The sequence below is a fragment of the Lepidochelys kempii genome, chromosome 10 (genome assembly GCF_965140285.1).
Source record: "Lepidochelys kempii isolate rLepKem1 chromosome 10, rLepKem1.hap1, whole genome shotgun sequence".
Classification (NCBI taxonomy): domain Eukaryota; kingdom Metazoa; phylum Chordata; order Testudines; family Cheloniidae; genus Lepidochelys; species Lepidochelys kempii.
In genome coordinates this window covers 38,119,049-38,135,400 of record NC_136389.1, presented here as the reverse complement: position 1 = coordinate 38,135,400, position 16,352 = coordinate 38,119,049, and the positions used below count along the sequence as shown (strand labels likewise).

At 44.2% G+C, this 16,352-nt stretch overlaps 1 protein-coding gene across 6 annotated transcripts in view; it reads left to right on the top strand.

Moving 5' to 3' along the window:
• IFT140 (intraflagellar transport 140) overlaps positions 1-16,352 on the top strand; it is a 284,666-nt gene that overhangs the window by 219,590 nt on the left and 48,724 nt on the right. For all 6 annotated transcript variants that reach the window (XM_078854619.1, XM_073362957.1, XM_073362955.1 and 3 more), the window contains one exon: positions 12,517-12,694. In XM_078854619.1, the coding sequence (XP_078710745.1) occupies positions 12,517-12,694 (178 nt within the window). The remainder of the gene's footprint in view (positions 1-12,516; positions 12,695-16,352) is intronic.

Genomic DNA, 16,352 nt, shown 5'->3' with positions numbered 1-16,352 from the left:
AAAGGAGTCTTTGAAAGTAAAATGTTCAGTAGCTTATTTGACTCAATGCAGGGACCCAAGGTGAAGGGAAATGTCAATTTTCTACTGGCAAAGAAATTAGTGGTAAGAACAAAAATGTTGTGTTCTCATGTATTACAGAGAGGTGTGTTCCCTGATTTCAGAGAGATTTTTGTGGTGAAGTACATTTTAACAAATATGCATCTCTAGAACTTCCAGGTTGGCATTCTATTTGATTTGGGCTTTCATATAAAGTGGCTGTTGAAATATATACAGCAGCAAAAGGATTAATGTCATGACATTAGTTTAATAGGAACTTGTCATAACCACAGCACTGTTGAAAAATAGCTTCTGAAAGGATCAAGTATGTAAGAGAAAAATTGAAACAATAATTGTGCAGTAAAACTTGTACCCAGTTACATGGAGAGGGGGGATTAAAGTCATTGCACCATCCCTACACTGTTTAGATGGTCCGAGTCTTGGGGCCAGTCTGTAGCACAGAGGCAGATCATGTCTGATTTATTAATGTGTTTCATGGATAAGCATGTGCCCCTTGAAACAGAAGAAGAGAGCACATTCTTAGGCTCTGATCACTCTTCCACTGCATCTGGTCTTCATTAGTTTCCCAGCTCTGGCTGATGAACTACAGATGTGAGTTAGCTTTCCAAAGAAAAACTCAGGGAACAGGAAATTCTCAGAATACAAGATGGGGGAAGGGTTGATTATTACTTGGAATTTTGTATGTGTGACACCAAGCCCAAGACTGAACTGGAAATATCACTGGCGTTTATAGACCTTAATGTCTTTTATGCTGCAGTAATACTTGTCAAGAGATTAACAGCATGTGGCTGTGCTTTTACTGAATTGAGAGGATGTATTGTGTGCATTCTATCCAGAGACTTTCCCTTTTCTTACCTTCATCCATCTTGTTGTGCTACAGTTTTATATATTGATGGCTGGACATCGGTATCTGTGCTTCTCGGAAGTTTCCCACTGCTTATTCATAAGAGTGAAGTAAAAGATTCTGCCACTCTTAGGACCAGAGCAATATCCCTGACAAGCAGAGAGACATGGAAGTGCTTCTGCTGATATCTTATAGATCATTGTGTTATCTAAAATGGTTAGTTGATATATGCCTGCCGCCATACCAGCTTTTGCTTTGAGCCTACCAGACCTCACAAGTGGAGCAGATAATAAGTACTTGCAAGAGAGACCTTTAATGAAGAGCTTGGTGCTGTCAGAAATGGTATTGGTTATTCACTGTTCTTTCTCAGTCACCATGGTGTAGGAGCATTTTGCTGCTGGAGGTACCATCTTTCTGATGAGAGGTAAAACTAAGGTCCTGGCTGTGACACTGCACCCCATATTCTTCACAGTGATATTATAATATGATTATGACATAATTATAATGCATTTTATGTAAGATGGGTCATGTAAGGTGTCATTGAAAAGGTTGTGATATGCTGAATATGATTATCCTCTTTGTATGCATGTATCATTTTTGTATCTGAAATTATAAATACTGACAAAGGCCATATCTATACTATTTGTGTCAACAAAAGTGCTGTTGACACCCAAAAGTCAACATAATAAAAATCGCAATTTCATGTTCACACTTGCTCCCTCTGTCAGCAGATCACGTCCACCATGGGGGCACCATCATCGACAGCGTGATTGATCAATGCACTGTGGGTACCTATCCCACAGTCCAGCTGGGCAGCTTCTGTCACTAGGTGTTATGGGACCACAGAGCGGATCTTTGGACAGGGCTAAATGTCTCATGATGCATTGCTTTCTGTCCCAGCACTCCATGGGCTTCTGGCTTTCTTTCACAACATTTTTGCAACAGCCCTTCTTTGCTGTGCACCCGGCATTTTTGTGAGAAGGGATGGATCCCGCCCTGCTCTCCTATGCTCTGTTAATTGTCATGAAGACTTTGCGGATGGCAGTGCAGTTAATCATGAAGTTCCTAACTGAGGAAGACTTGCAGGCATCCGACATTCTGCAACTTTAGATGGTTTTTGGCATTTACAGAGCAGGTGCATAGGCTAGACCGTTGCACTTTTGGGATTGGGAAACAAGCTCTGAATGGTGGGATTGTATCGTCATGCAGGTGTGGGATGATTAGCAGTGGCTACAGAATGTTCAGACTCGGAAAGCCACCTTCCTGGAAGTGTGTGCAGAGCTTGCCCGACCTGTGGCTCACGGACACCAGAATGAGAGCTGCCCTCTTGGTAGAGAGGCGTGTGGCAATCGCTGTGTGGAAGCTGGTGACTCCAGACTGCTACTGGTCAGTCGCAAATCAATTTGGAGTGGAGAAGTCGACCTTTGGGGCTGCATTAATGCAAGTGTTCAGGGCAGTAAGTTGCATCCTGCTACGAAGGACCGTGACTCTGGGAAATGTGCGTGAAATAGTGGACGACTTTGCAGAAATGGGTTTTCCAAATTGTGGAGGGGTGATAGATAGCACACACGTGCCCATTTTGGCACCAGACTACCTTGCAACAGAGTACATCAATAGGAAGGGGTACTTCTCCATGATGTTGCAGGCGCTTGTGGATCACTGTGGGCGTTTCACTGACATCAATGCAGGGTGGTCTGGGAAGGTGCATGACGCACGCATCTTCAGGAACACCAGCCTGTACAGAAAGCTGCAAGTGGGGACTTTCTTTCCTAAACAGAAGATTACAGTGGGGGATGCTGAAATGCCCTGTGACAAAGTTTCTCCTCTACCTTGGTGGGTCCTGTGCTTATTGACGGATTTGCTCACCTCAGAGATTCACAGCAGCCCTCAGTTTGGCCACTTTCGTGGCTCAAATCTGCCATTCACTCAGATAACCTCATCATTGGCCAGCATGGGGAAAAGGAGAATAACAATCCCTGCAGTCTCTGCTGATCCACCATGTGAACCATGTAGAACAGAGATCTACTTAATCTGGGACTAATATATCTGCCTTCGATCACTCTTCTGTATCTCTCTGCTCAGTTTCCCCGTCTGGTTCCCTCCCTTTGATCATACTCCTGTCCCTGTTATTTCATTTGTTGTCCCCCATAATCATTTGCAAAAAGAAAAGGAGTACTTGTGGCACCTTAGAGACTAACCAGTTTATTTGAGCATGAGCTTTCGTGAGCTACAGCTCACTTCATCGGATGCATACCGTGGAAACTGCAGCAGACTTTATATACACACAGAGAATATGAAACAATACCTCCTCCCACCCCACTGTCCTGCTGGTAATAGCTTATCTAAAGTGATCATCAAGTTGGGCCATTTCCAGCACAAATCCAGGTTTTCTCAAATAAATTGGTTAGTCTCTAAGATGCCACAAGTACTCCTTTTCTTTTTGCGAATACAGACTAACACGGCTATTACTCTGAAACTTGTCATAATCATTTGGTGTCCAGGTCCTGTGGATCCCCCTCTTAGGCTGGGGGGGGGATCCTTTAGCACTTTCCAGATCCCAATAGGATTGCTCTTCTGTAGCCATCTGGCCTGACCGTGTCACCGCCCATAGTGATCCCTTACAGCTATGGCTCATGAAACCTTACATGGGACAGCAGTAAGGAGCGGTTCAACAAAAGGCTTAGTAGGTGCTGGATGACAGTTTAATGTGCCTTTGGCAGATTAAAGGCACGCTGACTGGGGTTCGTGGGGTGTTCCTGAAGGCCACATCTGGTGAATCACAGGGAACAATGCAAAGAAGCAGGATTGTTAAATTCATGCACAGCATTGAAACATTTCAATTAAATACACCTTTTACAACTTTGTCATCACGTTCTCACTGACCCTAGCCAGGCACACATCTCTGCAAACACCCAAAGCATGGTGAGTGTTGTGGGGGCAGGGGGATGCTCCACATGGGGAAAAGAGCACACACTCACACCCTCTTTGTAAGGGTCGTGGTACAGCATTCTAAGGAACAAATTCTAAAATTCTCCCACACTTTTTCACAGGCGGGGGTCATTTTAGCAGACTTCTCACTGGTAAGGGTAAGTAAGGAAATGAGGGTACATCTACTCCATTCTTGTGGCTTTTGCCCTGCTCCCTATGCTGCTTGCGTATGTGCCGCTTTGGTCCCTGCACAAGTGATTGCCGAATGGCATGGGAAAGTTCCTAATATGGGGGAAGGAACAAAGTAGCCCTGCCACAGAACCTTTGGCAGAGGGTTACCGAGTACCTCCAGGACACTTTCCTGGAGATTTCCCGTGAGATCTCGGTGTGCATCAACACCCTGTTCCGCTGTACTGATTAACTACACACAGAAATGTCCAGCTCCCAGAAACACAGCCAGCCTCCCACATTTCTATGCCCTGAACCCACCTCCATACGACACAAGCCACAGCCATTTACCAGGGGTCTCATCTTCTACTTCTTGCTCCCCGGAGAGCAACTGCTGAGACTGGCTGGACACCTCTGCAGTGGAAAACAGTTCCTGGCTGCCTGCCCCACTGGGCAACCCCGTCAGGAGCTGCACATCCTCATATAACTCCACCTCTTCATCAATAACTTCATCCTGTGGGTTAGGTCCTCTTTCTGCCACCTCTGTGCCCTCCAGAGTATCCATGAGGCTCTTGGCGATGGAGGTGGGGTCGCCAGCAAAGATAGCATCCAGCTCCTGAGAGAAACGGCAGGCCTTAGGTGAAGCACCTGAGCGATGACTTGCCTCCCTCGCCTTATGGTACACCTGCCTCAGCTCCTTTATCTTCGCTGTGCACTGGAGCATGTCCCGATCATAGCCCTTTTCACACAAGCCTCGAAAAATCTGCCCCTAGGTATCCCAATTCCTACGGCTCAAGCGCAGCTGGGACTGCACAGCCTCCTCTCCCCATAAACTGAGCAGTTCCAACAGCTCTGCAGTGGTCCAAGCAGGAGAGTGTTTGCTGCAATAACCCGCCATGGTCACCTGGACAGATACGATGAGCCAACAGGAAATGGAATTTCAAAAATTCCCAGGGCTCCTCAGGGGGAGGGGTGAATGGTTGTTTACCTGGCTGCCGGGCAGTGGAGTTCAAACTGCTGGCCTGAGCAGTTAGGATGGGCATAGTGGGACACCTCCTGGAGGCCAATAAAAACCATGAAGTCAAGCGTGGTGTCTATACTGGCACTTTGTCAACAAAAATATAGAGGAAAAAGACGTAAGTCTCTCTTGAGGGTGGATGTATTTTGTCACCAAAACCGGGCATTTTCCCAACAAAAGTCACCTCACAGTGTGTACTCACTGTTTTGGTCGACAAAGGGCAGTTTTGGCGACAAAACTTGGTAGTGTAGACTAGGCCTATGTATCTGTACTTCAAATGTAGTTACACCTGGGTAACGCCCACAAGACAAGATGCTTTCAGTCTAGGTAGTAGGTGGTGAAGGGCCTATTCAAGGTAATGGGCCAGTAGGAAAAACAATAGAGGGATAAGTTTCTCCTAAGGCCACCTGGTGAGCCTTTCTGAGAATGCTACAGACAGCCTGTGAGTGATGGCTGCTATGACTCTACAAGAACATGTGACCAAAAGAGACTATCTTGGGATGTCAGTATTCTTCCACAAACTGGTCTGGGAACCAAGCTTTGGAACAAAGGGTTCCCGCCATATGTAAAAGCTATATAAGGCAGGGAGTGACATCATATGTGGTTCTTCACTCCCCACACAAGAGGACACCTGGAAACACCTGAGGAACAAAGACTGAGCTGCAGGAAGTGCTGAACTCAGGCTAAAGGGATTTATACCCTGTGTGTGAAACACCTGGGGATTCCAGGCTGCAAAGCAAGTGTAGCTGGTGCCTCAAGAATCTACCAGTCTGAGTATACCATCAGTTAAGGTGAGAATCTGCTATTCATAACCAATCTATTTAGTACAGACGTGGGCAAACTATGGCCCGCGGGCCACATCCGGCCAGCGGGACCGTCCTTCCTGCCCCTGAGCTCCCGGCCAAGGAGGCTAGCCCCCCGGCCCCTCCCCGGCTGTCTCCCCTCCCCTGCAGTTATGCCGCCACGCGGGCAGCGCTCTTGGCGCCAGGGCTGCACGCTCCTGCAGGGCAGCACGACAGCATGTCTGGCTCTGGCCGAGCGGTGCAGCTGCCGGACATGCTGCTCTCAGCGGCATGGTAAGGAGGCCAGGGGGTTGGATAAGGGGCAGGAGGTCCCAGGGGGCAGTCAGGGAGCAGGGGGCGGTTGGATGGGGGGGAGGTTCTGGGGAAGTTGGATGGGGGGGGGTTGGATAAGCGTGGGAGTCTGGGGGGCCTGTCAGGGGTTGGGGGTGGGGCTAGGGGTCAGGGCAGTCAGGGGACAGGGAGCAGGGAGGGTTGGATAGGGGGTGGGGTCCCAAGGGAGTGGTTAGGGTCAGAGGGTCTCGGGAGGGGGCGCTCAGGGGACAAGGAGCAGGGGTGGGGTTGGATGGGTCAGGGGTTCTGAGGGGGGCCAGACTGTTTGGGGAGGCGGCCCTCCATACACTTTTGCAACCCTGATGTGGCCCTCCACATGCCAAAGCATGCCAAAAAGTTTGCCCACCCCTGATTTACTATATTAAGCTTAGTTTGCGTTTTTGTTTATTAGTTAGGTAATCTGCTTTGATCTGTTTGCTATCACTTATGATCACTTAAAATCTATCTTTTGTAGTTAATAAACTTGTTTTGTTTTAATATAAACCAATAAACTTTGACTGGCATGCTTGGGGAAAATCTCTGCTTGGTTACCAGAAGTGTGCATTGTCCTCCCCACATTGAGGGAGAGGCAGACCCGGTATTAAACCCATATACTGGCCAGATTTGACCAAGGCAGGATGGTACTGCTGTGGGATCCTAGGCTGGGAAGCTAATGGTTAGAGAGCCTGCGTGTAACTGCAGCTGGGCATGTCCCTACCCATGTGAATGCTGGTGAAAGTGCAGGCTGGAGGGCTTTGCAACTTGTCACAGCCGTACAGTGTGAATGGGAGCCCAGGCTGGTGGGTCAGAGGGCTCAGTGGTACCCCAGTTCCAGGTGGCACCCTGGGGGGAACCCGTCCCATTGGCTATCTGGCATCATTAAAGATTCCATGGCCAGTTTGCAAGAGTTGTGGGAGGGTTAATCCCAGTGTCCTGGCCATATTTCAATGCTGGGAGTTACAATATCCCTCCCTGAATTCCCCCTGCAGTTTCAGATGGATACAATATTTCTCACTTACTGACCTACACTTGTTTGTATTTCTGTGTGTTGTTAAACAGCTCCAGTGTTCCAACCTAGATGTAGCTGCATTTCAGTGGTGGATAAAGAAATCTATGTATAGTTTGTATATCAGTTTATTTTTGCAAAACACTTGGGATCCTTTGAGGGTAAGAGATACTATTAGATGTAAGATATTGATACAGATTTTCAGATGCCATGCTTTATATCAATTTTTATGCATATGAGGCAATTTTTGCCGCCTCCCCCCCCCCCCCCCCAAAAAAAAGAACCTAAAAAAACCAAGTGCATCACCTGCATTGGGAGTGGATGTATTTTGGTTGATCAGTTCCTTTAGGCAAACATCACTAGTTAAAATGTGGGGTGATGTTAACTGTGAAATACAAGGGAAGTTAGTAAAACCTTTTATTTTCTTATATGCCAAAAACAAGATGCCCACAAACATGTCAGGATGAGAATTTAGTTGCAGTTTTCATGGCCTGTGGCAGAGTGTGGTGCATGGAGTGCAGTGTTTAGCTGCTGGAAGTAAAAATGCAAGCTGATTTTCCACAAAGCGCTGTAGCAGGGAAGCCTAAAGGCACACAGACATAAATCCCGACTATAGAGAGTGCTCTTGTTGAGAGGTAGGTGTCATCAGGAAAGAAGCACTCTCTGCTGCAACTTCAGGATAGGGCTGGAAGAGGGTTTTGCTATGGAATCTAAACCCAGTTCATACAAAGAGGTCTTAGGTCTGCTGGGAAAATGTGAACACCTTTTTATGGATGAGGTTCAGATTAGTTCGACAAAACATTCTCTCAGCCGTTCTGAGGGATAGCAGAGTAGGGAGCACTGTGATGAAGGGGGTAAGCATTATGTTAATAGACAGATCCAGATCCCGTGGCCCACTCTTAGCATGTCCATTACAATGTTTTACATTTCCCAGATGGTGTTAATATTTTCTTGTGTCAGTAGTCAATCTTCAATTCCCAAATGCCACTTAACCAAAATACACATTTCCAAAGGTCACATATGTCCAGCCAAATTTGACTTCAGTGCTGAAGCTGGTGTGAGCAATCTACCTCCTGCTGAGCTGCCCAATGCAGGGGGAGGGAGTATTTAGGAGATCCTGAAGGGTTCCCCTGATTACTTGACAATATATGGTCATCCTGGATATCTTCATATAAATCATGAGTTAGTGTGGCATTTTCCTTATTGTCATTATTCCTTAATAGCCACTTTACTTTCTTAATGTCACTTTAATGACATACTGCAAGAGAGTCTATCAATTTATTCTTGAAATGGGGTGAAAATGGAGGAGTGGAGGGGTGTTAGTATGGCAGTGACTGAGTTAATCAGAAACGGGATCTATCTGTGATTCTAAATAGGATTGCTTGAACACTCTCCTGGTTTTTGTTTTTTTTTAATTCAACGACTATATAAGTACATTGTGGGACAAGGGCAAGTCACAGAATCTTAATATCTTTATTCCCTTCCAAAGATATGCTGTCTTCAGACTGACAAACCCCAACACGTAGTCCTTTTCCACGAGACAGATTAAGGCAGCAACTGGCAGCTTCTGTTGGCATCCTACAGCCTTCATTAAATGAATCACATAGAATCATAGAATATCAGGGTTGGAAAGGACCTCAGGAGGTCATCTAGTCCAACCCACTGCTCAAAGCAGGACTAATTCCCAACTAAATCATCCCAGCCAGGGCTTTGTCAAGCCTGACCTTAAAAACTTCTAAGGAAGGAGATTCCACCACCTCCCTAGGTAACGCATTCCAGTGCTTCACCACCCTCCTAGTGAAAAAGTTTTTCTTAATCATAGAATCATAGAATCATAGAATATCAGGGTTGGAAGGGACCCCAGAAGGTCATCTAGTCCAACCCCCTGCTCAAAGCAGGACCAATTCCCAGTTAAATCATCCCAGCCAGGGCTTTGTCAAGCCTGACCTTAAAAACCTCTAAGGAAGGAGATTCTACCACCTCCCTAGGTAACGCATTCCAGTGTTTCACCACCCTCTTAGTGAAAAAGTTTTTCCTAATATCGAACCTAAACCTCCCCCACTGCAACTTGAGACCATTACTCCTCGTTCTGTCATCTGCTACCATTGAGAACAGTCTAGATCCATCCTCTTTGGAACCCCCTTTCAGGTAGTTGAAAGCAGCTATCAAATTCTTCATTCCTCATTCTTCTCTTCTGCAGACTAAACAATCCCAGTTCCCTCAGCTTCTCCTCATAAGTCATGTGTTCCAGTCCCCTAATCATTTTTGTTGCCCTCCGCTGGACGTTTTCCAATTTTTCCACATCCTTCTTGTAGTGTGGGGCCCAAAACTGGACATGAACTTGTATATTTCTCCTTTAATGAAATATACTCATGCACATGTCTTTAGTTCCTGTGTTGATAGCTTATTTTTTATATTGATTATGTGCTTTGTTCTTTTTGTTTATCCAATTGAGTTACAGAGATGATATCCAAATGCAGCCTAGTCTTTTAAAGTATTTTCTTCAGCTGTTGCTAATTTTAGGTATGGACAATCATTCAGGTAAAATACCTAAACCATCTCCCAAAACTTATTGAGGGCCAGATCCTCAGCTGATGTAAATCAGCGTAGCTGTGATCAGTGGAGATACACTGAGATACACTAGCTGAGGATCTGGCCCTGAAACTTTTTTAAGGCTTTTCACTCTTCTTCCCCCAACCCCCAATTAATTTTCTTTTTTTCATGCACCTTTTGGTTTCTGGCAGGGACTGGACATGTCAATGTAATGCAAGAAGAGGCTGTTTTTGTATCATGTCCAGTCCTGGCAATGCAAGAAATTTGTATAAGCATCTAATCAAACATTTTAGCACTTTAACGGAACCAAACCCCTGAACCATGGAAAATTCACCTGTGACTTATTATTTCTGATCTTTTTCTGTTTAATTTTCTCTGTAAAATCCTAGGCCTGATTTAAGGGTATTTCATGTATTTAAAAGGACATCAGCCTGGAAATTTTGTACCTTTTTGTGTGTTACTTGTAACAACAATCTTCCCACTGGAAAGTTTAGGGGGAAGACATTTTTCTGTGTGTGTGGTTTTTGTTCCCCCCCCCACACACACACACACACAACGTTTTCCACTGTGTGTGTGTTTGAGGGTAGGTTGTGTCTAGTCTGTTTTGCTGTTTCTGGTTTAGTCAGTTTCCCCTGTTTGTGTGTGTCTTTCCCACAGCAAGAGGGAAGAGGAAAAACATTTTTTTTAAATTGAAAAATGTGATTGTAAAACCACAAAACCTGCAAAGGAGATTGAGGTGCAGGTGCAGGACTTGATCCTGCATTTAATTCATCTTTTTGAAATTGATTATACTTTAAGTTGTTGCTGTTATTAGTAATAGAGTTTACGGCCAAAAGGGGCCACCAGATCATCTAGTCTAACTTCCTGCATACCATGGGTTATGCACCCACACACTAAACCCAACAACCAAAATGAGATCAAAGTATTACAGTCTGCAGGAGACTAGACTGCTCTATGCCACAAGCAGAGAATAGGGGGGACTAAGGTGCACTAGTGCCCAAGGCCTCTGCAATATCAAGGAATGGATTAAATGAGATACACCCAAATAATCCCACAAGTGTCCCGCACCCACATGCTGCAGAGGAAAGCTAAAAAACACCAAGTCATTGCCAGTCTGACCTGGGTGGAATTCCTTCTTGACCCCACAGATCATGATCAGTTCAACCCTGAACATGTGAGCCAGAACCAGCCAGCTAAGCGTGAGAGAAAGAATACTTGGTTCCACCCTGGACCACCCTGTCTTATGTCCCATCTCCAACCATGGGCATCACTGGCCTCCAGAGGAAGATGATTAAAAAACCCAGAATACATTGCGGGGGGATCCTTTTTTGACCCCTTCAGGTGACCAGCTGAAGCCCTGAAGCTTGAGCTTTAGGAACATAAAACATAAATTGGAAGGGACCTCATCCCCATCATCACAACCAATCCTGTCATACAACTAGACTCATGAATTTGTCCAGTTCTCTCTTAAAGCTAATAAGTTGTTTGCCCCCACAACTCCTATTGGGAAGCTGATCTAATACCTCACCCTTCTGATGGTTAGAAACCTTCTTATAATTTCCATCCTGAATTTGTTCATGACCAGTTTATATCCAGTTGTTCTTGTGCCACCATTGTCCTTTAGCTTAAATAGCTCTGGCCCCTCCCTGGTGTTTTCCCCCACATGTATGTATTTATAGAGAGTACTGCTGTAGTGTCCAGGTGCACCGCTCATGGACCAGGAGGACCCCATTGTGCGAGGTGCTGTACAGACTGAACAAAAGTCAATTTTGTCTCTGGGGTTTGTGTTTGTTTTTTGTTTGTTTTAAATAGCCTCAGGTGTAATATGAGATCTACCATGAAATGTTTGTGTCCTGGTATTTATTCCTTAATTTCAATGCTGGATGTGAGGATAGCATCTGGCAAGAACTATCATTTCTATAGCTTTATAGAGATTTCATAGTGCTAATGGCTCTTTTCAGATCAGTGTGTTAGCACTGGGAAATTCTCATTCTATGCAATACAGGATCAAAAGAAAGAAAAACATTCCAGAACTGACTGTTAGTGCATCTTTGGGATTTCTGACTGAGTTTTAAATTAAGACACAATAGTTGGTCAGATATTTCCTATGCATCATCCTGACTATTGAGTTTAGCTGATATGCAACTACTGGCTTGAACCATGGAAGACTGGCAGCTGAGCATTTTCAGTGCAAAGACCTCAGCACTAGAACTGCATTCAAGTCTCCAGAGTCCCAGCTCACTAAGCTTCACAGAACAGGGCATGGCTTATCTGCATACCCAAGAGTTTTCTTGAGTTTTGTGTAAATTGTTTGTTTTTAAATGATAGGCAGTACCTGGCTGGAGACTATTGCTACCAGTTGTAAGCATTATCATTAATTTTCACATTTTAAATGATGCAAATCCACCCAGAGGCTGCATAATAAATGTCTGTATAAATATAATTGCTTTCTGTTTAGAGATGAGTCTGAAACAAAATCCTAGTTCTTGGTACCCCCTTAACTTGGTGAAAGCTCAGCTCTTGCCCTGATCTTTGTGTCTGAGACCCATCTTTATTTCTGTTAAGTCCCCACACAGCAAGTGTGTGCAAGCTCTTCTTATAGTGTATATGTTTGCATATATACAGTAAGTGTAAAAGTTCTAACAGACTGCTTCTTTCTCCTCTCACTACCTCTTTCAAATTCTCTGCATGCATTAAGGACTGCACTGATCTTGCATATAGCAGTTCTTGCACTGGAGAAAGCTTTCTCCAGCGAATCCCATCCCTGTTTCTATCCTGTGGGGAGGTTCTTCAAGATGATAAATCCCCTTTGCCTTCTCATTTCTTGTAGTGAGGCAGTCTGGGAGAATATGGCCCGCATGTGCGTGAAGACTCAGAGGCTGGATGTTGCCAAAGTTTGCCTCGGAAACATGGGTCATGCCAGAGGAGCTAAGGCATTAAGGGAGGCGGAACAAGAACCAGAGGTGGAAGCCAGATTGGCCATGTTGGCGATTCAGCTGGGCATGCTGGTAGGGCTTCCTGTGGCAACTTGCCCATTTTCTAGTAATAAGCAAAGTCCAGACTCAGCAGTCTAAGTGAGATGTGCATGCGTCCTCACATTGAAGACAATGTAACTAATGAACTTCCTGAAGCACTGACAAGTATTTTTGCAAAGTCTGGGAAGGGTGCAAAAATCTTGGAGAAAAGTAAATGCAACACTAATTTTCAAAAAAGTAAAGAGGGGCGATTCTGACAGTTATTTTCTTGCAAGTCAAACTTCTACCCCTATTGAAATGTTGAAATAAATAATAATGGGGGTGGAGTGCACCCTCTAAACATGTAGGGCCCAGTTCTGCCACTTACTCAGCTTGAGTAGGACCTTGTTCTACAGTCAGTATTATGGGCACTACTCAATATGAGTGAGTGTGGCAGAATTAGACCTCTAGAGGTTACAGAATCATGAGATATAAGCAGCATAGGCTTATAACAAATGAATCTTCCCAGGCAAACATGATTGTTTTTAAAAAACATATATAGCATTAAAAATAGCGGGTGAAGAAAACATTGTTTAGGTAATATATATTTGGATGTTGTGAAACATTTGATATGCTGTCTCACATACCTTAGGGCTTGATTCTGCTGTCCTTTATCACTCTGGACTGGTCTAGACTAAAATAAATGGTGTCTTCTTAAAATGGGTTAGCTAAAACATTTTAACGCACGTTTTCAAACTGGATTGTAGAAAAGGCAAGTTGTATTTTAACGTGTTAGGTGGTAGAGGAGAAACTTATTGACTAGCCAACAGTTCAGCCTCCGCCAGCTAAGATGTTAAAATACAACTTGCCCTTTGGATACCTTTTATCAGGGTTTAAACAAGCCCTTTGAATAGCACCTTTACTCCACTAGTAAAATTGGGACCTAAACTGGCTTTGAGATTCACGTTGTCATGTGGACTGAAAACTAGCTGGAGAACTGTAAATTAAAGGTAACGATAAGCAGCCATGTACTGGTACCAGGTTAGCTCTTATTTAATGTCTCCATTAATGATCTGTATAAGGAGTAAACAGCATTTTAACAAAATTCACAGATGATACTAAATTGAGAAGCACTGCAAATACTATGGAGGGCACAGAAATAATAAAGGGTCCAAGAGGTTAAAAACATGGGTAGAAAATGAAAAAAGACATATCTTGGAAAAATACAAGCTGATACATCTAGGAAAATCATACTCAGGGGGGAGTAGAAAGCTGGAAAGCAGCACAGCTGACAGAGACCAGAGTTCATAGGAGACTACAAATTAGATAAGAAATTGCAATGGAACACATCAGCAAAAACTGCCAGTGCAATTTTGGGCGCTGTTTTCAGAAGCACCACATCTTGGAGCTTTGATTTCATGGTCTGTCTATACATCTGTGGTGCAACTGCACCTGGAGTATTGCTTTCAAATTTAAGCATCTTATTGCCAGAAAAATATTAATGAACAGGAGGAAGTTCAGAGAAAACCAGCTCAAATTGTTAGGATCCTGAAATGGATTCATATACAAGAGGAAAGATTTGAAAGAGATGAATATGTAGAATTTGGCTAAGAGCAGAATGTGCTAACAACCTACAAATATTTGAAGGGTATGAATGGTGGAGGAATTGTTCTGGGGGGTATAAAGGTATATAACTAGGAAAATTCAGGCTGGATATTTGTAAAAAGCTTTGTGACAGTGAGATTTATTAGGCTCAATGGAAGTGGGGAAAGCCCCTTTGCTCAGACATTTAAAACTAGTCTGGGGGGAAGACACTAGCAAATGTTCTGTAGAAAACAATCCTACATTAGCAAGGAGAGGGTCTAGAATAGGACCTAACAGGCCTCTTCCATATCTAGGGTCTATTCTTCTCTGAAAATAAATGGGAATCAGTTGGAAACACACTGTGGCAGGACAGAAGGAACAATTTCTATCTCCATTACTATATACAGAGCTCAGCTAGAAAGCAGTTGGGTGGGGCAGGAAAAGTCCTTGACACAGTAGGAGTCCAACTCAAAGATTAAAAATAGCAGATTTAATTTTGTTCATTGCTTGTGTCACCATGGGCCAAATCCTAAGGCTCTAACTCTAAATGAAGTCATTGGAAGTTTGGCATAAGTAAAGGCGTCAGGTTTTGCTCTGCATTAATAATCTAAGAACATAATCCGTGTCCGAGAGATCTGATGTGGAGTGAGACGGTTATAGAATCATAGACTTTAAGGTCAGAAGAGACCATTACGATGGTCTAGTCTGACCTCCTGCACAATGCAGGCCACAGAATCTCACCCACCCACTCCCATAACAAACCCCTAACCTATGTCTGAGCTATTGAAGACCTCAAATTGTGATTTAAAGACTTCAAGGTGCAGAGAATCCTCCAGCAAGTGACCCCTGCCCATGCTGCAGAGGAAGGTGAAAAACCCCCAAGGCCTCTGCCAATCTGCCCTGGAGGAAAATTCCTTTCCGACTCCAAATGTGGCGATCAGCTAAACCCTGAGAATGTGCGCAAGACTCACCAGCCAGACATCCAGAAAATAATTCTCTGTAGTAACTCAGATCCCACCCCATCTAACATCCCATCACAGGCCATTGGGCATATTTACCGCTAATAGTTGAAGATCAATTAATTGCCAAAATTAGGCTATCCCATCATACCATTCCCTCCATAAACTTATCAAGCTAGTCTTGAACCCAGTCATGTCTTTTGCCCCCACTGCTCCCCTTGGAAGGCTGATCCTGAACTTCACTCCTCTGATGGTTAGAAACCTTTATCTAATTTCAAGTCTAAACTTCCTAATGGCCAGTTTATATCCATTTGTTCTTGTGTCCACATTGGTACTGAGCTTAAATAATTCCTCTCCCTCCCTGGTATTTATCCCTCTGATATATTTATAGAGAGCAATCATATCTCACTTCAGCCTTCTTTTGATTAGGCTAAACAAGCCAAGCTCTTTGAGTCTCCTTTCATAAGACAGGTTTTCCATTCCTCGGATCATCCTAATAGCCCTTCTCTGTACCTGTTGCAGTTTGAATTCATCCTTCTTAAATATGGGCGACCAGAACTGCACACAATATTCCAGATGAGGTCTCACCAGTGCCTTGTATAATGGTACTAACACCTCCTTATCTCTACTGGAAATACCTTGCCTGATGCATCCCAAGACTGCATTAGCTTTTTTCACGGCCATATCACATTGGCGGCTCATAGCCATCCTGTGATCAACCAATACTCTGAGGTTCTTCTCCTCTGTTACTTCCAAGTGATGTGTCCCCATCTTATAACAATAATTCTTGTTATTAATCCCTAAATGCATGGCCTTGCACTTTTCACTATTAAATTTCATCGTATTACTCCAGTTTACAAGGTCACCCAGATCTTCCTGTATGATATCCTGGTCCTTCACAATACCTCCCAGCTTTGTATCACCTGCAAACTTTATTAGCACATTCCCACTTTTTATGCCAAGGTCAGTAATAAAAATAAGATTGGTCCCAAAATCGATCCCTGAGGAATGCCACTAGTAACCTCCTTCCAGCCTGACAGTTCACCTTTCAGTATGACCCGTTGTAGTCTCCCCTTTAACCAGTTCCTTATCCACCTCTCAATTTTCATATTGATCCCCATCTTTTCCAATTTAGCTAATAATTCCCCATGTGGAACCGTATCAAATGC